The sequence below is a fragment of the Hetaerina americana genome, unplaced genomic scaffold (assembly GCF_022747635.1).
Source record: "Hetaerina americana unplaced genomic scaffold, ioHetAmer1.1.p SCAF_4, whole genome shotgun sequence".
In the NCBI taxonomy this organism is placed as follows: domain Eukaryota; kingdom Metazoa; phylum Arthropoda; class Insecta; order Odonata; family Calopterygidae; genus Hetaerina; species Hetaerina americana.
In genome coordinates this window covers 90,056,443-90,082,180 of record NW_027286985.1, presented here as the reverse complement: position 1 = coordinate 90,082,180, position 25,738 = coordinate 90,056,443, and the positions used below count along the sequence as shown (strand labels likewise).

Genomic DNA, 25,738 nt, shown 5'->3' with positions numbered 1-25,738 from the left:
CTAGTACTAAAAACAAATATCTCAGCTGAAAAAGAGTTTTATTAAGTTTCAATTTTAATTTGTCAATATATAAGGACCATTTTATAGTAGATTCTACCTGAACACCTAAGAAATTCATGCTGTCAGCCGATTTTAGGCCCCTATAATAGAGTTGAACTGACAGTGAAGGATTTTTGCCAAAAATGTGCACATTTTTTGTACAAGTATTTACAATTTATTTTAATATTTTGTATTGACAATAAGTGGTTTCTAAGCCAAGTTTTTAGGCATATACTGTGGAGCCCACTTATTGTTTCAGCTGAGGAATGGTTTTGGCATTTATTAGTATGGTAGCATCACTAGCAAAAAGAATGGATTTGGCATCAAAGACAAAATCTGGCATATCATATATGTTGAGTAGAAATACCAAAGGACCAAAGATAGAGCTCTGAGTAACACCTCTTTTTCAACTGATTGGTAGTTCTGTTTTTGATTTGTAGATTCAATAAGATGGGATATTTCAACTAATTGATTTCTTCCCTATCCCTGTACAACATTTTTGAAATTTCCTTTAAAAAATCTGATAATTTACAGTGTCAAAAGCTCTAATTTTCCAATAAATCTTGTTTTTTTTAAAGTTGTAATCAAAATATCATTTAGAGATTGTTTTGCTTTTGCAACAATTTCCATTAGGTATTTACTGCATTTTTATATTGTTTATGAGTTTCATTTTCAGTTGTTTGGAAAGCTGATATGCATCCCTTTTTTCTTACTAAGGTTGATTATTTTTCAATTATTAGCCAGGTACACTTTTTATTACATATATTTTTGACTTCGCATTTCTTGACTGGAAAATTTGTTGCAACATAAAAGTTGGATTTGACAAGAAATGCACCCATTTTGTCATCAACAGTATTTTTAGTAGAAACCTCATCCCAAGATTCATTTTTCAAATCAAAACTTAGAAGCTGCAGTCGGTCCTCAAGAAAAGTTCTCTTATAAACATAATATGAGCTACAGTTTTTATATTTGCTGACTCTAACATCAAACAAAATTCCTCTGTGGTTTGAGATGTCATGGTATTAATATAATAATTATCAAAGTTTTTCATGGCCTGATCTATTAATTTTCTGCTAGTAGTTTCTCCCTAGTTTCTTAAGTTACTATTGCATGAATGTTAAAGGAGTCAATAACTGAATGAATTTGTTTGACTTGCACTGCTGCATTATTCCATGTTAGAACTATCTCAAAAACATCCAGTGTCTTTGCTTCATTTCATTTCCTTAAGGAATTCCTATTCGAGGTCAAATTGTTTTTGAGCTCGATATCAATTTTTATTTGGCTAGAAATTTACTATATTTAACATTCAATATCTTAGAAAATAAATCTTTAACTACCACTCTTGATTTATTTCTATCTCTATGTCCCTTATCATCAAATAAACGGAGTTAGAATGAGCATTACCATATCATGCTGCATCAAACCTTCAGTATGGTGGATATTATTCCAAAGTGGATTTTTCAATATGCTTTAAGGGTCTTCTTAGACCCTTAAAACCTTGGTCACTTCTTAGACATTATATTCAAAGTTCAGAAAAAATTGAATAATGGTCTTTCAACATAATAGTAAACTGTTTAACACAATAGTCTATTCATTAAATTTCTTCCCTTTTTTGTATTTATACGTTATCTCTTTTATCTTGCGAGTTGGCTAAGATATGTAGATTTCTCATAATTCAGACCATCATTATCATTTCACTAGCTCTAACAATTACTTGCATTGCTCTTTCACATTCAAAAAATATTTATGCTTTTAAGACTAAATTAAAACATTTCTTAAAAATTGCATTATTCTATTGAATGATTCACAGAAGATTAGCCACTTATTTGTACTTTCTGTATTACCTTATTTGTGGTTTAAACAGCTAATAATTTGAAAGGAATTATATGGTCCCAGAGTATTTGCTCTCATTGGCAAATAAAAATTATTATAATTATTATTATGCCCTAATGACACCTAAGCCTGGAGAAAATGGAAATTAACATTTTTATTCATATAGTATAATTGTTGGATTAGGTAATACAGGCGTAGATCATTGGACTACTTATTGAAGGCCCTGGGTTCAATACCCCTGCCTAGTAATTTATTGGGTACCAGAACTTTATGGGAAACCATAAGTGGCACAAGGAAAGGAACTGGCCTGCCTACCCTGATATGTGAATTTCACTTGCCATTGGGCTTAGTACGAGCCTGCCAAGCTCTACCATCACCTACATGGGTCTTTAAATAAGTCCTTAGAAAATCCAAGAGAGACGCTCATAGCAATGGAAAATTCTGCTTTTAATAAGCCTCATATCTCCCACTAGACTGCTGTAAAAGTTTCAACTATATACATGGCATGATTTCATTTTATAGTCTATTAAAGCCACACACAAACTTTGCTTATTTAGACAACTGAAAGAAATCAAAGCAGAGGTGGTTGAAGTTCATGGCACATCTGCTTCTGTGTTTGCGATGTTTACAGCTAAAAGGAGATAATTTTGAAAAATAAAAATAAGTAACCACTATAATTAGTTTTTATATTTTTCCTATGGCCTTATTGAACAACCTGCATTTCAAACAGACCTTTAGATTGATTACTGTACTTATAGTTTTATGCTTAATTGTTGATTTACTTACTGGAGCCAAGCATTGGATATAAATCTATTACCTTTATGAAACTTTTAATAAATCCCTCTGGAAATAGACCTGCAATGTAAAAAACCACAAAAATAGTTATCAACCCTAAGGTCGATTTGGTAGGTGATGGTAGAGTTCACCCAGTACTAAGCCTGACAGTATGTGAAATTCACTCATCAGGGGGGGGGGGGGCAGTTACTTTCCCTGGGCCGGCTATGGTTTCCAAGGAAGACCTGGTACCCGAAAAATTACTAAGCTTGGACAGTGCTGAGGGTGCCCAGAGAGGCTTGCCAGGCCCCGAGGTCAAAAGTCCAATGCTCTACCTCTGAACTACTGCAATTCCTGGATTAATAAATAGGTACTTCTGAAAAGCAACCACCATGTTTCAAGTTTGTCCATCATGTGGTCTAATTAGTGCATGGCATTTAAACATGGTCCATTAAAAATGAAATATCATTAGATTTGGTCTAGTGGACTATCTTATAAGAAAGGTGTTTTTCACAATTCATGTCACATAACAAGATAAAAGTACTTGTAACATGCACTATTACCTTTTGTTCATTCACCTTAAATAATGGAATAAATAATGGTTTTGAGTTCATTAGTGGCATGGAAAATAAAATGCACATTTATTAAGTGATATGTCATAAAATTTAATGGGTAAAAAGAATTTCACACCAATTAGCACATAGCTGCTTTTGGTGCTTACAGAAACCTTGTGAAAAAATTATAAATGTCAAAGAAGTAACAACTTTATTACAAGCAGTTTATAACATAATCATTGAAATGCACAGCAAGTAGGAATAAAAGGGAAGACAGGAAAAATAGAGAACATAAACATAGGTTTGTATTCTGTATTGTGCTATGATATTCAGGATTCCAGCAAACTAAAATAATCTGACTAGAATAAGCTGCCAGAATATTATAAAAACTAAAAAAGACCTATTTTTGTATTATAAAACTTCACTAATTTTGCACATACTAAGTGTAAACATTAGGACCAATTTCACATTACTTTCTATTATGCATTCCAATTACATATGGAACAAAAATGCAAATATTAGTACAAACACTAAAAAACATTAGGTATAAGCATTGAGTTTTACATTTAACTTATTCACAAACTGTTAACCTTGCTGAAGTTCCATAGTATAAAAACCATTTGTTAAATATTGAATATACCATTTAATTAAATAGGATCAAGTTTCATACATCTATTCGTAGGTTAGGGATATGAGCTATGGGCCCGTTCCTCATTAATATCTACAATGTTTAAATATAAAATAGATTCCATTGTACTTCACATGAACAAAAGGTCAAATTTGATATTTTGATAAAACAACCATTTTTTTTTTGAAAGATAAAGACTATTTTCTGAGAAAATCAATTTGATCTCATATGATTGCATCAAATTATCAATTTGATTATGCACAGGATAATTAAAAGAAAATTTTCCTAATGCACTTCAAGTCATGAGACACAAAAATGGTGGTGGTTTTCACAAGGAAATAATATTCACAAAGAGACACACATAAGACCATACTAGAGCTAACTTCAAAAAATCAATTCAACTTATCATCCAATCAAAATATCTCACTGTCCCACCCACCAAAATACGATGAAATGAAATGGCAGAACATGAACCAGAGTCTCTGCCAAAAGGGGTAATGCAGTCAATTTGAAAATGTTAGGAAATACACAAATACTACTGACCATAAATCCCACGGGAATGGTTTAAATTCTAATCAATATGCCACCTTAAATTCTTTACCATTCACATCAACTTAAAATTTTTAGCATCTATTCTATACAAGTAAAAACTTTTAATTGTTAACCATGTCAAAAAAGTCACAGTTACTGATTTAGAAAAATAATGATACATTAAGATACACTGCAGTAATTCTATTGTATTCCATACTTCCATTACCAAATTCACGTATGTAACCATCAGAAGTATATTTTCATTGCCATTGCAACATTAAGTCTCTTCAAGAATCATTTTTGTTTGAAGACCAAATTTTGCAAGGCCAATTATTCCTTTTCAAATTGTCAATGCTATGGCTGTTGAAACTGGCCAAATACATTCAAAGAAGCTCATATTTGCTTCTGGTTAATAAAACTGGAAATTACAGCAATATGACATTATGGCTCCACTTTTTTTTTTAGTAAGTAGCAGTGGCACTATCTTCAATGCTCAGTTGAAAAGAACGCCTTTTAACGTTTTCATAAATATTTTCACTGCTTTGATTTAAAGTTGACGATTAGTACACATCTAATGATGACCTAGATGTTGAACATTGTAGGCATTTATGACAAACAAGCCAATTAGAGGTAAATTTCACATGGTAGGTGACTCAACTACCCACGTCACTTATGACTGCAATGTAAGTAGTCTTTCACTCATCCTGACAATTCTGAATCTTCCTTTTCATAAAAGCATCAAGCAAAAGACTTATAAAAATGTGTGGCTGCTATAAGCTCACTCAATTCACATTTCCTTTTATTTAATGCTGTTATACACTGAGTATTTAATGTTTTCATTTATCGGTGATCTGTTTGGATCACTAGGCAGGGGGACGGGCTCTGCTCTCGCCAACGCCGGACTGAATTTGATGAAGTAGCTTGCTAAACACACTTCAATGACACAACATGCACACACACATTTAGAAGGGCACACTCGTACAGATTTACTCACACAGTGAAAAACACATACACACACGATTCACCCAGAACATTTTGGTATGAAATAAAGTTTGGGAGTAGTTGCTCACAAAAAAAAAAACAAACTTCAAACATGCCAATGAGCAACAGAGCAACACACACACAACATTCAGAAACCATGCACGCAAGCCACTGGGTAGGGGATGGGTTAAGGAGTGCTAAGGGGTAGGTTAAGATGATGTTGATGGAAATAGAGATTCACTATAATGCTGGTCCTCTCATCCTCACAGCTCCCTGTTCCTCCATTTTCACTTTTGCAATGCGATGAGTCGATTATATGACATCGTTTTATTTTAGCGAATAAAAATGCAAAAATTAATAATTTGAAGTGCATATGATATGAAAATATAAAAGCAGTTGTATGCATACAAGTGAGCAGTACAACTTAGACCACAACACAGGCAGAGAATTGATTGACACTAATTGATGGGATAAGTAGCAGCTGCCCAACTTGATTTTCTGCTTTCAGAGAGAATGAAATCTGGGCTCAGCATAATGGGTCTAAGAATAGAATAATTAACTTCAGGCTTGTTGTCAATTACTAGTAACTATGCTTAAATGTTTAAGATGAGGTAAAAATTGAAACAAGATTAATGAACAAGACTGCGAAGAAGTAGGGTGAATTTCTTGGCCATTATTATTAGGTACGATTTCAGGCAATTCTTTTGCATGTTAGTCATTCCAAGCATTCATTACTTTTTCCGATGTGAGTCTTCCAACGACACCATTTTTGTGGCTGCTATAAGACTAACAATTTAGCAGACCATGTCGATGATGCTAAATTTGGCCTCAGCCTTGTGCTCGGAAAAGATATGCTGAAATCAGATGTAAAATTCTGAAATGAATGGGCAAAGAGTATTGACCCAGTGAATTCAATAATGCTGAAACTGAGGGCACAATGATGAGTGATTGTATGAATATTGGAATGAAGTAATAATTGGATTACTCATCGCATCACATCTCTTCCATCAGATCTAAATAAACTTCTGCGGCCAGACGTCAAGATCATGTGCAATCCACACGCTGCGCCAAGAGTTTCGTTTGCTCTCTATTCTCATGGAGGGAGGGAGGAAGGGGAGGGGAGCAAGAGAAGGGCTCCTTGCTTAGAGTGTGACATCTGGAAGCATGGGGCGGGGAGGCTGGCTGGGTTCTGAGCTGCGTTTGCGGCCCACCCAGTGTCTCCGCCTCCTCTTGCGACCACCTTGCTGGCGCGACTGCTCCCTGCGCCGCCTGCGGCCCTTTGTGCCACCCTCGTCGTCCTCCTCATCGTCAGAGGGGAAGTCGAGAGGGGGAGGGGGTTGGTGGTGGTGTTGGTGGTGGTGCAGGGGAGGTGGAGGGGAGAGCGCCACCATGGGGAAGGCGTGGTGGTGGTGGTGGGCATGGGGGCGGGTGGAGGTGATTAGGTTTGGCGATGGGGGAGGCAGCACCGTTCCCTGCCGGACCCACTAGGCACGTGAGTCCGTGTCATGCACGATCTTCCTCTCCTTGTAGTAGATCTCTTCTGACTCCTTGTCACACAGGAGCAGCACCACTCCTCCAAACAGGAAGATGGCTGCGCCCCATCCCACTCCATATGCCCAGCCAAACTCCCAGACAGTGCGGTTTCCTGTACGTAAGTTAAATAATAACATTAATACGTCTTTATTGGGGTGAGATTGAAACTAGATAGTCCCTTCTTCCATCCAACCCCTAATGAGGAGAAGGTAGTGGAAAAACAGGAAGCCATTTCTCAAAGCTACAAGGCAATTTAAAGGTCCTCTATGAAAATAGAAAATGCACTATAAAAAATTCTAAACTACATATCCTATGTAATGCTGGCGTGGTAACATAGGAACACAGCTTTTATATCAGAGGAATCTTTTTAAGAAGGAAAAAACAGCCTGGGTGTGGTTTCTGTGGTTTCCCACACTCCCTGGGAGAATATCAGACCATGATAGGCCCTGGCTGGTGATGATGAGGTATTATTTATTGTTCGATATTCAATAGTTCAATGCATCATGCCTTACTTAAATTCACTTTGCCAGCCCAAAGAGGCACTTGCCAAAGGTGGTTTTGTTTGCTTTAATGATTTCAGCATGCACAGCAACATTTGAAATTGGGCCAGTTAGTATTCATTAAATATTTTAATTGAACAAATCAAATAAGATGGAAAAAATTACAAGTACTCATAAATTGTACAGTAGCTTTAAGAAATAACCTCCAGGAGAGCTTGATTGGGCAAAACAGCTCTGTCCATGTTCATGCCCATGCTCGGTCTAAAATTATAATATCTTCTATCAAAAAGTTCATTTCCATTATTTTTTTAATGAAAATGGTGCGTTTGTCATGTAAAAGGGTTGCTAATAATGGAGAGATCATATATTTTGTCTTTGCACATGTATTGTGCCTCAGTTTAAATGTACATCATATTGTTGTTTTTGAGAGTATTATAGAACATAAGTTTGATTCCACACATATGGCTACAAAGGTACTCAGAATGATCAATTATAAATGGAGAGGAGAGATTTCTTATATGATGGTCAGTATAGGTTCAGGAACGGGAGAGGGATGCATGGTGCTGAAAAAGTAATGAGGTCACTAACAGAGAGGAACATACAGTAAAATCAGAATGTATTTGTCTGTTTTGTAGATTTCAAAAGGTCATTTGAAAGAGTGGATGGGGTAGAATTAATGAATATTTTACAGAAGATTGGAGGGGTTGGTAACTTACCAACAACCTGTACATGTCTAAGATCACTAAGGTACACATGTCACTTGCAGGGTTGGGATGGACAGAGTTATGAAGAGAGGTAAGGTGACAGTGCTCATTATCACACATGATTTTCGATGTAAACGTGGAGGAAATGGTGAAAGATGCATGGGAAGAAGTGGAGAGAGGAATGTAATTTGGTGGGGAATTCATAAAACCAGTTAGGTTAGAGGATGGTCAAGCTTTAGTTTGATAATTAGCCAAAGGGTTAAGAGCATTGCTGAGTGCATTAGAAAGTCAGTGTGATAAGTATTAGATGAGAATCAATGTAAAAACAAAGATTTCATGGGTTTTGAGAAAAATTAGAGAAAAGTTCAACATTTTAAAGGGGATCATACAATAGAGAATGTGAAACAATTGACCTATTTTGAAAACGTTTCACACCAAAATGGTCAAAGTATTAGGGAAACAAGGAGAAGAATTACATCATGTTAAGAAGTTTTGGAGGAAGAGGGAATTGATGACAGGTATATTGAGTAAGATTGATTGGTGGCAGAAATCCAAAGAAGACAGAAGAAATGGATGCAGAGTATTTTATTTAAAATGAGATATGAAAAACTGTGATAGAGGGGAGGAAATTAAAAGTGAGGAAGGTGCAGAAAAAGGATAGGCATGTTGGTTAGAATGAAGGGAGAAAGGAGTAATGTGGATTTTAAGACAGGCTTACTGTAGTGCAGGTTATCAGGTTATGTATCGGTAGACTAGATTAGGAAGAAATTTAGGAGTGCACAGTGTGTGCCCATACAAACCTACTATAAACCATAGACTATCAAATAATAATATTTATATTGATAGTGTAATGTGCAATGTTTATGTGGCACAAATTTTATTTATTTGACAACAGTATTCCACCAATGGCAGCCACTCCAAGTTCAACAATGTTCAGTTTGCCTACAGCAATGATGGAGGTAACACATAATGCTGCATTGAAATCTTATCTCACTCCAACATTTTATTGTCAGCCAAGGCCTAAGTAATGCTGCAGGAGAGTGGCTTATGGAGTGTCTTTTCTCCTCTATTGTACAACCAGAAGATGATATACAATTCCAAAACGTAATAAATTGTCAATATAACAATATTTTAACCAATGGAAACAAGAAATTGGTTATAATTTGCATGAGGCTGAAGGTGGTAGTGGACAGACAACGGGTCAAAACTCACCAGTGAATCATTCAAGAGTTTTTGAATGTTCACGGGTAAAAGCTAGAATTCAAATAGAAAAAAAAGGCTACCAGGGTAAGTTTTGCAAATCATCTTTATCAATGAAGATATCTGGTTGATAAATTACAATTTGACCTACAAGAAATCATATTGATTTATTCTTTAATGCTCATCATGCAGTCAGTATACTGTACTCTAAAAATTCCATTTCCTTGCACATTAAAATGAAGAAGTAGGAGGATGTGGGTGTATCCAGGTAAATGCAAGTATTAGTAACTTAAATGCAAATGCTTAGGAATAGACTGCATAAGTAAGGTAATCAGATGGAGTATCAGCACCAGCGGTGATTAAGGTGTAAGACAGGATTTCCCATTAACACCTGTAACTTTTGAAAATATGGTGAGAAAATATTCCATACGCTGAGTGACTTGAGTCGTCAATGAAGGTGGGTAGGGAGAATCATTTGTGGATGATAATCTTTACTTGGCCAAACAGGAAATAATTGAAGTTACAAAGGAGTGCATTACAGGGTCAATGAGAGAAATTAAGTCACTCTGTAATATTTCATACTTCAATTACAATACCTTAGCATAAAAATATCACTTCCTTAGGGTTTCACAGAGGAATTCATCCCTCGAAAATGATATTTGAACAATGAAACTATTTAATATATTTAAATTAAAGTATGGAATGTTTTACAGGTATAAAAATTGGTTTTTAAATCAATGTATTTAGTTGAATGAAGTTTGAAAAATAAGAAGGAAAAAATGAAATTAATAAGATTTTCAGGAAGTAGGAGGGCTTGGAAAGGATAAATTGAGCTTTTTACTAACTTTTTCGACTGACTATATAAAATAATATTTCCTTAAGCCATAAAGAGTATTATTAATAAGAGTAATATATTATTTAATAACATTTAACATAAGAGGATAAATTAGAAGAGTCAAAACAGTTTAACTAATACAAAGGGTTTGGTAATGACCTTAATCTGGAATGCTGTCTGTATTGTTTGAAAACCTGATTTTTGAGGGCAAGAAGATGAGTAAAAATCAGAGGTTTTTGAGATGTTTTGAGCGTGGAAGTAAAGGTGGGAAGAGAGGCAGTTACTTGAAAATATCAGAAAATGTGGATGGAGGAAGTATGAAGAAGCCGCAGCATATTGATGACTGAGAGAAGGGAGAACTTAGGGCAAGTGAGGGAGAGGAAAATAAGTGCTATGGACAGTATGCAGCATGATGCAAAGTACGACAGACTGAAGTACAAAATAATGTGGCTCAAATGAGATATCCAGTGTCAAGTAAGTCCATGATGATAAGCCATGGTTCATTAGGGAGAAATAGGGTGGCAGCCCATGGTTAATGTTCCAGTGTTGCAATATTAATCTCTGATAATACAAGAAGTATCATCTTAGGTACGGGATTGAAAAAAATGGGCTCTAGCATGACATGCTGAACTTGTTGCAATTGAAGAGAAATATACTATCAACTTGTTGAGACAACACAAAAGTATTATTTTTATTACAATATCACAAAATTATTATAATGCAGTGATCTTACTTAGAAACAAGGGGAGATGATTTCAGAACTGGAAATCATTGAACACTAGGAGTGTACAGAAAGCTATAGTCAGTAGAAAGAATTTAACATTTTCATCTATAAGAATATGTGTAAAATATTTAATTGTAATAAAATGATGATTTTTTTAATTTTTATAAACCATAAACACAGTTAGCAACTCAAAGCTCGGTTTGGTATGTGATGGTAGAGTTCACTCAGTACTGAGCCCGATGGTGTATGAAATTCACACATCAGGGTAGGGAGGCCAGTGCCTTTCCCTGTCCTGGTTATGGTTTCCTAGGAAGATCTGTTACCCAAAAAATCACATAGCTTGGGTGGAGCTGAGGGTGCCAGAGAGGCTTGCCCAGGAGTCAAACCCAGGCCCTCCTGGCAGTAGTCCAATGCTCTACCCCTAGACTACCGTGACCCTCATGTATATATATATATATATATATATATATATATACATATTTTCATAAGGCTCATCATACCTTCATTTAGTTCAGCAGCAAAACACACTGGGTAGACCACCAGGGCAATCAGGATGGAAATCACTGTAATGAAAATGTTTAGATATTTAATTGAAGTTACAGAATTATGCATCAATAAAGAGTTCTCAAAATTCAGAACTAAAGTTGTTTCTACAACAAAAAATTGATATAACTTTAAATTTTGTGGGCTAGTATTTCTGCAAGAACCCTTTGCTGAAGTGAAGATGATCTGTTTTACCAGTGACTGGCTTTGAACAATAATTTCACATCCTAGATAAGTTTCAAGTTAAAATGACTGTTCAATGAATAGTGATCACAAATACCCTTTTCCCCATAATTTATTTCACAAAATCTTAATTTTATGTTTCATTGTTAGCTTGATATATAATGTACATGTGGTACAAGTTTAACGACTTAGACTCTGGTATTACATCAGCAGAAGATATTACAAGTTTAGGCATATTAATTGGGTCTATGCCTGCTTCAGATGGTGAAAAATGATTTCCACAAAGGTGTTCCTTCACATTGAGCAACAGAAAAAGCCACATGGGGTTATGTGTGGGCTATAAGTAGGGTGAGTAACAGTATAAGAGAAAGACATGAATATTAGAAATAGATTTAAACCTATATCACCTTATCGGTCATGCCTGCAACACAAGTGCTAAGGGTGCATTTAATTATGTGTTTGAGCAAGAAATTTTCATCACAGCTGGTGTTTTTTTCACTCAATAGCTCATATACATACACAGAATTCACACACATAAATTGATGATTATTGCTCACTAATATATGCCCATCCATCTATGTGCATTAATAGATGGTAATTGAATTAATTTTGGTGGAAATATTCGAGTGGAAAATAGGAATTGCAGAATGCTTTTGAGCAATCAATACACAAGTCTCAAAATAAGTTGATGCTATAACATTCTCTTGGAAAACTATTCTGGTGTATACAGACATCATTTTAAAAGGTTGAATATAAACTGCTTTAAAGCTGGTAGCTGCTCCACATTACTAGTTTAGTTTTGTAGTTTTTTTGGGGAGGTGACTGACAGCTGAGATCATTTGCGCTATTAGGGATGGATGGGAAAGGAAAGGTGGAGAGAAACCTGGCATCGCAATAGCCTACTCTTGCCAAAAAGCGCCAAGGGGTCCACAGTTTAATGTCCCATCTGACGGACGTCACACTCACTCACAGTACTTTTCACAAAGCACCTAAAGTAGGGATCGGGATACCACTGAAAAATATTTATTGGCTCCAGGATTAGAACCCGGGCCTTCTCAGTGGGAAGTCAGTAAATTAGTCACCGCACCATCCCGATCCCTGTTCCACATTAAACCTTCCACTATATGACCGTGAGTTGGTATATAATACCTTCAAGAACATGTAAAATAAAGGCATGCCTTGTAAGGAAATAGAACGACTTCACTTGGAGTATAATGACTTCACTTGAAAAGTAGGCCCAACAATTAGAGCATACTTTTTTCACTGATATGTTTAATGCAGCTATTGGCTTTCATTGGACTTGCATCCATATCAACTGTGACTTTTGGACCCACTATACAAATAAAGTACTCACAGGAGAGAACCATTATGTAGACAGCCACACGGTAATACTTGTACTTAGTACGGTGGTCCTTGCTCTTGAGACCCAGACCAGTGAGGATGGTTGCAAAGACATCGGTGATGAGGGTGATGATGCACAGGGCAGCGGCTGCTCGGATGTAGGCTGTTGGGAAGATGTCACAGAGTCACAAGAAAGTACAAGCACACACAACACAAAACATAAATTCCTTGGATATTGAATTGCCAGCACTTGAAAGGCACCTCTTAATTATGAAGGCAGTGAATGACACTGACATGGCTTCAAAAAAAATAGCTGCAGTAAAAGCCAAAGAGGCAATTAGAAGTTTTTTACACATGAAATTTATTGATGGGATGAATTTAGGAAAAATACATATTTTACATACATAACCTGTATTTTATCATGCTAATTATCATGCTTAGAAAAGAACTCTTATTGTTGATACACATTATAAAAAGTTTGTGTCCAATGGGAAAGATAAAGTGGCCCCACAGAAGAAGTTTCCTGACAAACTCCAGGGAACATGTGAGGTATTTTGAAAATACCTATCTTGCATACCCAATCACTAAACATTTATTGAACATTGCTCATAGCAGCAAATTCCAGCCTCAAGTTCTACCCTCCTTATCAAACAATTAAAAATTGGATGCAGCAGAGCAGAGTGAAAGTTCCTAAATGGCCTAAGTGCCTAATATTTCTCTTGGTCACGATCCATTGTGCCCAACTTCCTCTCCTTTACTTTCCACCAATTTTCCTGCCCCGATATAGTTCACTCCATCAGAAACCTACTGTCTTCCATAGTCTCTCTTGCTTAGGGACTTTTAAGTTGGATTGTCCTCTTCTGATTGACTAGCATCCTATATCCATTAACCCCATTCACTGCCTTCCCTAGGTCTAATATTGTGCCTTCTTCCCCCTCCCCCATCCTCCTTCTTCCCCTCAAAATACCACTCCCCCTCCCGCCTATCCTTTCTATGCATCCAGATGCATGTTTCAGAAAGTTGCAAGAAAATGCCTAGATAAGATAAAACTGATCTATTTATCTAAATAAATAGCATGGACAGGTACCATGTCTGTTGCTTTTTTGCATCAAACAATCTTGTGTTGAATAATAAGATTTGCTTCTTGTAATAGTAAAAGTTTGTTCATGTATGATTCAATAGTTTGAAAGTTAGTAGTGCTGTGATTCTGGAGGAGTTTAATTTTTTATATGAAATAAAAAACTTCTACTTAGATGGCAGAAATCTGTTGCTTTCATTCTTTAATGAAAGCTCCTAAAATGTAAAACATCAACAGCTTCTGGGCCCAGAATATGGCTTTCGTTAGTAAATACAGCAAAACTAAAAACAGCGCAAACTCTGTGCAATAGGACCAACACAATGCGACAATGTTAAAGTGTAAAAATCATTTGCCTTGACTGGGATTCGAACCTTGATCACTCGATTTTTGGCTCGGTGTTTTCACCAATTAAGTTACCAAGACATCCTAACACACTCCCAGTCAAAGTGAATGACTTCTACTCCCTGAAATTGTTGCATTACCTATGCTGTGAACTTTGAAAGCTAATTTACTCAAGTAAAAATCCAGACAAACAAGATTTCCAGAATGTAAAGAGAATTCTTAAGTATATAAAGGGAATGCAGAATTTGAAAATTAATTTATCCTCATGCAAAACAAGTAATGCCATTGAGTTGAAAGCATTTTGTGATACAAATTATGCAGGAGATGTAAATGATGACAAAAGTACCACTGGATATATGCTAATGTATGTAAATGTCACACATCTCGGTGTTCTCAGAAACAAAGTACATTTACATGATCCAATGTAGAGGCAGAACAGACTACTACTGCAGAATGTTGCTCAGAGGTAAAACATTTGAAATCATTAATATTTGAAAGGATTGATAAACCAGTGCCATTTACTATAAATCTTAATAATCTGAGTGCAATTACGATCATGAAATCTGTTCAAACAAATAGAAAGAGTAAATATATCGAAGTTAAATATAATTTCATAATTGAAGATTTAAATAAGGTTGACTTTAAGAATTGTTATTCAGAAGAAAAACTTGCTGTTATCCTTACAAAACCATTGTTATGTGTGAAATATAAAAGCTTCAGGAATATTTTATTTTTTAAAATTACTAATAATTATACAGTGAGAAATGTAAGTATTCCAAATTACACAATACTTGTCAAAATACTGAGCGAGTTGGCAAATGATCAATATCCAAACTATCAGATTTTATAGGAATAGGAAGAATAATTTTGTTTCAAAGAGTTCTTTATTGTAATAACGTTCTTGTCATCATAACACTTGTTATGATTAAAAAAAAACTTTTTTCCTCAAGGGAGGATGTTAAATAACAAGATTTGCTTCTTGAAAGGACAAACGATGGTCCATTCATACAAACCACAGCTTTGACATTGGCAGTGACGGCAGCCATGCTGATGATATGACGTTAATAATATTAATGTTTAATGTAACCTTCTGGCAAAGATGGCTGAAATAAGTCATATTAATTCTTTAAGTAAGCTCTCTAAATGTGAAAAATTAATGAAATTCACCCTCAGTTCACAATTTTGGAATTGATTACCAATTATAGGAAGTAAAGTATCTGTAAAATCAAAGATTATGAGTAAAATGACATTTAACACTGCTGAATAAATATGCCTGAATACATTTAGGTAATAAGATTGATTTTAATTTTGCAATCAATATCTTAAGGCTAGCTAGCAAGATAATTGTGTGCAAACTCACTATAAAAATGAGCTGAAGGTCAAAATACTTACCAACATCTCTAGCCTGATAGCAGTCTGGAGGCGCCTGCTGATTGAAGGGCAGAGGTGTTGGGGCATTCTCACCAATGCAGTGGATGAACAGCCCTTGGCGCCACCCAGCAGCCATCAGCCAATCTGTGCTGGCCAACGCCATGATCATGAGGATGATGACAATGAGACCGCATATGAAGGCTATCACCTGAAAGAAGAGGAGAAAAAATTGAAGTGCAGGGCATTTGTAAAGAACTGGCAACTGCTGAATGAAACCACTTCAGGGAGGTAATTTTCAGAGCTCATGCTCTGTACAAGATAAGATGTGTAACGAAACTCAAGAAATATTTATAAAATTAAGGTTCAACTTTAAAGCAATATTAACCAAAGGTAAAAACAAAGGCTTATGTATGAAATAAGCCATTGAATACATGCAGAATGTAAATTTTGAATGGTTAAAAAATTTTACTGTGAAAATCTGTGGACCAATCATAAGAAATAGTGTTTATATCTGGAAATAGGCCACTGTTTACCAATCACTAAAAGATTAAGTTCTAGAGAGCTATTATTTTTGTGATAAGTAATGAGCATAGCAGTCATGAAATAACTACACCACAAAGTTCATTTCCTTTGATGTGAACACTAAATCCCGGTGCAACAGCAATCCGTGACTTGTAATTTGTAAGATTCATAGAACAAGGAATTCAAGAAAATCCACAGACAATATCAGAAAATTATTGGATATTTTTAAGGCAATTTTCCTGTAAATTATCACATGCCTACTCAGTATGATTCCAGGTGCAAACATAACATATGACGTTTGCTGGTTTTCCAGAGGAAATCAGACATTAAACAGGTCATTATCTTGAAATGCTTGCTAAGAGAACAGATAAATGTTTTAGAAAATGATAAAAATGTTCCGGCAATAAATTTCATGAGTAAAACAACTTAAAGCAATAAATTTCATGTAAACAAGCAAACAGTTGACTGCTAATGGTTGAACATAACCTTCGGGGGCAAAAGAGCTTTTTAGATTGAAATTTATCTTTCACTAAGATTGTTCAACTGTACATGCTTACTTAGTTATATATCTCAAGAATGTTAGGATGGAAACCATACTGATAATGAGTCCATAGAACTGCAAGACTTGGCCCAATCAGCCATGTACAATGCCTGGTTGTGGTATCTTCTCTGGTCATTATTTTATGAAATACTTGCGAAGCAAAATCGAAAGTAACAGTAGAAAAGAAGACACAGAGGAAGAGAAATAAAAAAATATTAAGCAGGAGATGGAGACAGGAAAAATAGATATTTTACGGCTGTGCAAGGTAGGATGGAAGGATAACATGGATTATTAGAGCGATGGTTATAGAGCAATACGTGGCTTATATAAAAAGTATCGGAAAAGTTTGGGAAAACTAGTTTTATTTCAGATATTGTGACAATTCCTCGAAATTCTTCAAAGTACATTCCATGATCATTGACATACTTTATCCAGCATTTTTGTCACAACTCAAAGGCTCCCTGATAAACAGATTCTGGAAAGTTTTAAGGATATGTTGCAAGCTTCTTAGTCGGCACTTAGGGTCCCATGGTGGCATCCTTTGAGGAAGGATTTCGCTTTTTAGAATAAGAAATAGTCAGCAGGTGCCAAGTCATTTTGATCTTAGTCAGGCGATGCCATTTTTGGTCAGGTAGTTGGTTACCTAGGAGGGAGCAGGCCTTTGGGATGAGTTAAGTGCAGATCTTTCTCATTGCAAAATTTTCAAGGATAATGGTGTGCACTGTCATCTTATCAATGCAAATACACTTTTAACTTCGCATGATCGAACAAGGTTTCCCGGAATGGAATGACCAAACTAGAATGCAATCCAAATGTGGAAAAGCTCTGCAACTTGAAGCTGGGTCAAGGTTGGATTTTTGGATGAAAATTGGACTTGAATGTGCGTCTATATCATCACCAAACCATGCAAAAGGCCTGAAATATGGTGGAAAAAAAACGAAAATGGAAGAAGTTTGTGATCGAGAGAAAAGTTTTAGCATCTCAGTGTTCCCTTCTCTTTGTTTTGAGAACTTTGCGTGAAGATCGGATGAACTAATCCTGCATCCACCTCTTTGATAGCGCCTGAAATTTTGTCACCACCATCTGTCAGGCCGAATACAAAAATTAAACATTTGGAGTACTGCTTCAGAAATATGCAGCCGAGATATGTCATCCGAGATTCCACGGTTGACATTAGCATGGTTGCCGCACGATATTACAGAACCAGGCCCTCACTCTACTGTGGGAGATGGCGTGAGGGTCTCTCGGTGGGTGTCGAGCGGGAGGTTAACCCTTGGTCGTCGAGGCTCGGGCAAACGAGAGTGAATTTTGGGAGGAAGAGCTTTGGAAGAGGCAAGTTGATGGTGCTTTCTGGTGGCGAATCGGTGCGTGAGCAAGGGCTTCCTCTCACATGAATATTCATCCGTTGCAGGGGGAGAGTTTTCATGCGCGCGGGGTTGGGAGTTGGGCGGAGGAGGGGAGGTGGGGGGGTCCGCCGGGAATGGTGGAACGAAGGGAAAGAGGAGCAGTTGGGAACTTGTACGGTAGATGGCATCCGATGCGCGCATCCCCTGCCCGAGACGGTTACGCGGTCTTTCCGCCGCCGGGTCGCCGGGGAGGGGGCGAGCGGGAAGGGTAGGGGGAGTGAGGGCGGCGGTGAGAAGGTTGGGTCGGTGGATCCATTGGGAAGACTGCGGGGAAGGTGGGCATTTTATCCCGCTCCTCTAGGAATCAGGTCGAAAGAGTAGAACAAGTCGCTGGACGATTTTTCAAAACCTGAAACACCATTTTCTTTCATTTAAAATTTTTTACCTTTCTCGAAGCTATAAATTTAAAAAATTTCTATTTCAGCATCAGTATTACTTTTTTCACGTCTAAAATACGACATTTAAGCCCGGTCCGCATCAAATGGAGAATATTTTCACGAAATATAAAATAGCGATGTAAAATAAGCCGTGCAACGCATATGCAAATGAAATAATCATTTCCGTGAATACCGAATGCAACCACGGTCCTTTAAGAACCACGAAAATAGGTACTCAGGAACCACGAAAATAGGTACTCAGGTATAGATATTTAAAGAGAGTGCACTTCCGTCAGATCCTCTCTGGGTGTGAACATATTTCAATAATGATGGGGTCCGTGGACCAGTTATTTTCCCTTAGCCCTCTGCGGCTCCCCAGGAAGTTATGGTGGCCTAACACACCACCTCGACTTGGCTGCGTTTAGAAATAAAAGCGTTTAAAAATAAAACATATCCTGCCTTGAATTTCCACTCCTTGTAAATTCGTAAGTTTTCCACTTTGATTTTACGGCCGTAAAAGTTAACATATTAACGTGAAATTTTATAAGCAAAGCCAAAACTTGGGCCTCATTCGAGGTTTATCAACACTGCACAAGGTACAAAAATTGTCAGATTCGGCTCATACGATTGAACGATCTAGTCATTGGAAATTCAATTAAGTTTCGGGATACATGCGATGTTGACACGCCTGGCAAACGTACCAAGACATAACAATATAATGCATTAATTTCAGTGCGTAAAAATCATTCGCCTTGACCGGGTTTCGAACCCGGATCCCACAATGTCCGGTCGAGTGCTTTAGGCAGTTTAGCTATCGAGGCGTCTTATTAAACTCTGAAATTTTGGGGGCTTTAAAGAAACAAGATGTTGTGACGAAATACCGTACATAACAACGTCACAGGCATTTGTAGTCGTAATTTGGAATTTTTCAAAGGTATAAACAGCCTAAGTGTTTAAAAGTTGGCTTTAACCTCGTGGACTGTGGCGCCTCGCGCACGACTACGAATTCCTGTGACAATGTATGCACGGGCATTCACAACATCTGGTTCCTTTAAAGCCCCAAAATTTCAGCGTTTAACAGGACGCCTCAATAGCTTAACTGGCTAAAGCACTCGACCGGGCATTGAGGGATCCGGGTTAAAATCCCGGTCAAGGCGAATGATTTTTACACCCTGAAATTGCTGTATTGAAATGCGTATTAGCGTATGACTCCGTTAAAAGTTAATGCTCTTTGGAATAACAAGATAAGGAACGCAAACAAGAATAAAATGTTATCGCCCGTACGGAACGTTTACGATATGGGAATGTAAACGACATGACCTTGATGGGCGGGGCATCAGCATCGTTAGTGTGTACTAAAATGAGAGCGAATTCCCCGAGTAGCACTCGCGATATTTTGTGGGGTTCCTTCGGCCAAATTCTGGCGCTTTTCTTTCATGGCTTTCATTAATTGACTTAGAAACCGCAATGAAAGGTGTAGTCGACACCCCTGCGTCCATTTTCACCATAACAGGCATGCGTTCAGTGACACATGCCTATTTTCCAAGGTGTATCACACGTGGCGTTGGTTTTGCTTTTCATATTAGTTTTGAAGCAATAATTACTCGGCATTCTAATATGAATTTCGCCAATTCAATTTGTCAACCAAATTTCCGCGATGCAAACGTAAATTGAATGCCGAAAAGACGGAAGCAGTATCTGACACAAGAAATCAGGCTTAGTGTCATTATTTAGTTTAAACGCTTATGATTTATTTTTCCAGCGCTTATGATTACATTGCGGAACGAATAATTGAAATTCTAACTTCAAACTATTTTGACACTTTTTATTACATTTTAGGGTCCAAAACAAAGTTACATTTTTTAAATGAAACTTAATAATATTACTGATACTTTTCCCTCCTCGGGCAATAATAGAAAGCTTACCCTACTTACGCTAGAATGACACAAAAAACTGCACATTTTTCACAGAAAAAACACTCTGATATCAGATCAGTACCATTAACGGAGTTAACTACCTAGCTACTTCATTTAAACATGACACATGGCTATTCTAAAATCAAGGTACGCTATTTCGCATTGTTCGGAAGAGAACGACTAACGAAAGAATTACTGGCCCTTTCGCCCCTGAAAGCGTTCTTTTCCAGGCGACAGAGGCAAAGAGCAACGGAATGCACCGTGAGCAGCGAAAATTGACTAAAATACTCACTTTTCCGGCACTATGAGTCGATGAAAAAGAGCCATGTCGCGCCGGGGGCCTAAAAAGGAGACATGGGAACTTCCAGCTTTAATAACGGGAAGGAAGCCATAAAGAACAACGAACTGACGCTGATCAATTACTTTTAAGCAGTCTTTTTCAATTAAAGTCGCATTACATTTAACAATTAGTACTACTTTACATTTCACAGGAATTCCGCCAACAGAGGATAAACAAAAAAATCTTAAACAAATATTCATGGAAATCGAAATGATAAAGAGAAGACAGTAATTGATTTTTAATCAAACGAAAAGAAGTTAAAATATTTGGTGTTCTCAAACCTTTTCAAAACAATTACAGAGCGAACACAGGACGTGGCTTTGTTAAATTAAGGGAATATATGCTGTGCATGATACAAAAGGGTACTCGCACTTAATGTCGCAAAAGCGATTTGAATACCCAGAGGCCTTCCACAGCGCTATTTCTCTACACTATAGGTTACGAGTTGCCCCGACTCCAAAAGCCTCGCAGGCCTCGCTCTACTCCGGCAAGACCATCACTGCCGTCATCCGCACTGGTCTCTTTCGCTCAGGGAAGTGGATGATATTTTGGATCGGGGAAATGACAGAAAGTAATGCAAACAAATGGCATAATGTATCTCTAATATCGGAATTTGGAACGAGTCCATTGCAGTCGTGGCTAAGTGATACCGTGACTAAGTGAGGCCGACGAGGACAGGCTGCGGGGTAAGTCAGATGAAAAATCGCGGGAAGAGAGACCCTAGGTTATTTGTGAGTGGCTTTGGCGCTTTTTTTTTAATTTAAAAAAGTATTGGAATATTTATGGGAGGCCATTTGGGATCCAAGAAAAATAAAATCTGGCGCTTGAACTCTAATGCAGAGGTATGAATTTTAAACTCAGAATAAGTCAAGGTTTCTGATAACACCTTCTGCCCAGTGCAGTTGCAATTGAAAACGAAACTTTTCAATTGACATAAAACTATCTACTGTGAATACCATACATTTCTCAAGGTGACGGATGAATTGCTATCATGTGTCTAACCGACGAACCCCTATTACGGAGACCTAATGCATCAGGGTCCTTAGAAACCGAGATACTCCCTCAGACACCCTCATCCAAAACATCCAAAACAAGACGGCAAAGTCGCGGGTTGCGGCTGGCAGAGAAGGTGACAGTTGGGGGCGGTACCATTTCCACGAAGGGAGGCGCCACAGGGAGTGGTGAAGATAAGCCCAGGGCCGGTCGGCATCAGTTGCCCCGGAGCGAGAACACTGAAGTCATTTCCCATCCGACGCCCCGATCGACCGAGGATGCGCTACATTTGTCTAACCCGAACGCGCAACGTGACGATCCACCGCACCAATTCACCCATCCATCTTCTAGCATTGACGTTCACAACACAGCTTTGTACGACACTAAACATAAGCCTTACCTTACCGGTTGTATACATCTACGAGGCATCGTACACAAGGCACTCACATCGATGGGAAACGGGCATATCGAAATTGCTTACTGAGCTTTATTAAGGTAATAATTGGAATATTATTCGTTGAATTTGGAATTTCTACCAGGGTTGCTGCATTATAGTTTCATGAATGTTCGTACATAAAATGAATTTTGACAGAGAAACGTGATATAGCTAAATCCGTACTAAAGTTAGAAGGAAAACATCACTTCTGGTAAACAACATTACTGACTGTCAAGTTTTTAAGATTTCAACTGCATCGAAAAAAGACAACTACAAATATCTGGAGAGAAGACGACAAACCAACGAAGTGGAAAAGAAAATAAAGGAGGAAGATACTTTTTGAGCCTATACTTTGGTATTCATGACAGGCTATTTTGGATAACAGGGATTTGAATTATTGGCCACACAAGACAGGAGCAGTGAATGCAATCAGGATAATTTCAAATGAGCATTAGCTGCATTACACATGCAATCAGAATATTAAAAATAATCTACTCTTTATGAAAAATTGGTAAAGGGATACTTTATTAATGCATGTAGTATTGTTTTATTGAATATAGGAAGGGTCAATTTGGGCCCTTATGACAACAAAAGTTCTTGGGGGAATGGCGAATCGTTCTTTTAAACATTTAACGCCACACTTTCTTGTTTATTTCATTAATAATTTGGGAAAGTGCTTAAAAAGATGCATGTATCTCTTGGAATACATGCCAAAACTTCATTCAATATTCTAATTAATCTCAGCAATGGATCAATTCAGGAATTGTCAGGGTAGAGTTGATATATTTTGCCCTCACACCTGGCTCACAAACGGTAGCCTATGGATTAACCGTCTCCTTCAAATGTTTCATCGATGACGCCAGCGCCTCAAAACTGCGAAAGAGAATTTATAAACGCTTGACTAATGAATCTCAAGTCTTATTAAAATCACAAAATGATTTAAGCTCCTTTTTTCCAAAACGTTTCCCTGAGGCTCCACATTCCCTTCTCCTTCCCCGCTAATTAATCTCCGCGATTCTCACATTAATCTTGTCGATTCCTCCTCCCCGCCGGACAATCCTCGCCGATAAACCCCGTGAAGGGGGCATGAGGAGATGTATTGTGGGGGCACGCTTAGCATACTAATGGCCACGAGGGAGGAAGGGCACTTTATTTGATGGAGGTCGAAAACCCATGCGATAAAGAAAATGAAGGAGGTACGTAGATGTGGGGATGGGTATGGTGCGGCCGAGGCGGGGGAGGGGGGCCTACGGGGGGGGGGGGGGGGTGAGTGGTCGGTGAGATGCCAGGGGAAGATTAAGAGTGTAGACGGACGACTTCATTAGGGAGAATTTAAGACTTCAAGAGGTGGCTCCCTCCCCGACCCGCAACTGCCGCAGGAGGAGCGATTCGAACAACTAATGCTTTATATCTGCGTCATACTCTGCATAACACCACAAGGCGTTTGGCAGGGGGTGCCCGGAAAGTAGCTCTGATTATCTAATTTCAGCTTAATTTCTTATAGTCAAAACAGGAATGAAAGATTAGAATTAGACTTTCTGATCAGAATTTTTGGGGTACTTATCTCTGGTTTTACTGTGATTTCGAAGCAAATCCACACAGTTTTCATTTTTGTAATCGATACCACACCAAGCAAATGCAGGATAACGAAAACATATTAAAACGCAAGGAATAATTTGGCACTAAAATAGGTTTTCAAATAATACCTTAATTTGAAGCGAAGCATTTTCGGCCATATCGATAAAAAAGAGGTGTGATGTCAGTGATCGCGTGGACTCGGTGTGTCTCTGCCTCACCACTCGCCGTGACACTTCCAACGTACGAGAAGGTTAATACGTGAAGGAGAGGGAACGGAGATACAACAAAACACTTTTTGTCCGAGTAAAAATGCACAAAAATTGAGGTTAAGACACAATAAAAATCCTTCTTTGATGCCCAATGCAAAAGTAAGATGGGGATAGATAGAATATTATACAATCAAAACAAAAACAGGAGATTAGCTTGTATCCGATCAAAAGTAAGATAAGTAATTTAACGTAAGCAAAGTAATACAAAAGGTTTAGATATTGGTATATCTACAATTTTTTGAACTCATTTTTGTCAAGCGTATGTACGGCAAGACACCACAAACCAATTGAATCATTTTTGTAATTTTTATGGCCCTCGTGCGCATTTGGCCTTAATTTAAACGGCATTTTATTCCTTAATTTAACATGCCGGAGAAGGTTGGTGTACACGTAAATTAGCAATTTTTACAAATATGAGAATGGCAGTTAGAAGTACCCTTGCAATTTATAACTCTGGTCATTCATAATAAAATAGTAATGAACATTAATTTCACTTTTATAATTTGATAAGAGAATAAGAAAATGTTGCAGAAATTACCTCTTGGGGTTTAAAATTAATGAACAGGAGACTTGATGGAATGGGTAAAATGCTTAAAAAAATATCTTCAACTCTGGCCTTGCCACCGTTTCATTAACGGCGGCAAATGCCTGACGGGAAAAGTAAACAATGAAAATTTTAACAAGTCAACTACTTGCAATTCCAATTTTCCTTACTAAAACAAATTCGACTACATTTTTCACAATGGATTTAAAAGTAAATAATATTCCAACGGTAGCAGTAAAATATCGCTGTTATTTCAGGGCCAACAGCCATGCATCTGTTCATCTCCTTTCCTTTCCCATGGGAAATATCTTTTAGCCAAAAAAGTCATGCATGGGGAGCCCTCAATCTTAAAGCAATCCACATGCCAGCATGGATCGTTAAACCGGCTTGAACAAATTACGATTCCACAAGTGTACAATCCCACCAAGAAGCATTCGAGAGCATACTTATTTCTAGTTTGAATTACAATATAGAACTAGATCATGGAAGCTATATCTCAATGTCATCAAGCAATCAGAGTGCTCCAAATGATCACAAAAAATTTTAATACATAACCATGTCTAGAAGTGAAACAATTATGCAGATTTTTCCACTAATACCAAGAGATATTTCAACATCTTACTTTGATGCTGATGTCGATATTTAAGGGGGTCTAGCCGAGTAAACTTTTATTTTCAAAGAAAGTCCCGTAGGTGGGTCACTTTTCCACCAGAGAATATAATTCAATTAATCTACACTACAAATGGCTGCGACAGTAAAAAAAGCTATTTAAAACACTGCATATCTTTTACTGTGTGTATTTGAACGGGGTTAATGGATAAAATCGCTTTTCTAATAAAATACTATTTCACTGTAATCGTAGCTGCTACGATCCCTCGATTATACTGAAGAAAAATACGCTTTCAACGATAATTTTCATATAGATTGCAGTTGAAAATGGCATATTTTCAATGGACCCTTATGGAGAACCTTTTAGCAATTCTGGCTTTATTTTTAACGAGATACACCTCCAAAACTACCCAAAAAATGCTTTTAGAGTCTATGAAACTAATTCTTCTCAATAAAAAACAATTTCCTTCTCGAATAATTTTCTTACATATTTGGAAATTAACTTTTAAAACG

At 37.3% G+C, this 25,738-nt stretch overlaps 1 protein-coding gene across 5 annotated transcripts in view; it reads right to left on the bottom strand.

Annotated features, from left to right (window-relative positions):
• Positions 1-3,286: 3,286 nt before the first annotated feature.
• LOC139692456 (transmembrane protein 47) overlaps positions 3,287-25,738 on the bottom strand; it is a 987,299-nt gene continuing 964,847 nt past the window's right edge. For all 5 annotated transcript variants that reach the window (XM_071590667.1, XM_071590668.1, XM_071590670.1 and 2 more), the window contains 4 exons: positions 15,716-15,902; positions 12,917-13,066; positions 11,337-11,399; positions 3,287-6,985 (listed from right to left, as the gene is read on the bottom strand). In XM_071590667.1, coding sequence (XP_071446768.1) covers positions 6,825-6,985; positions 11,337-11,399; positions 12,917-13,066; positions 15,716-15,902 — 561 coding nt within the window. In that variant the 3' untranslated portion in view covers positions 3,287-6,824. The remainder of the gene's footprint in view (positions 6,986-11,336; positions 11,400-12,916; positions 13,067-15,715; positions 15,903-25,738) is intronic.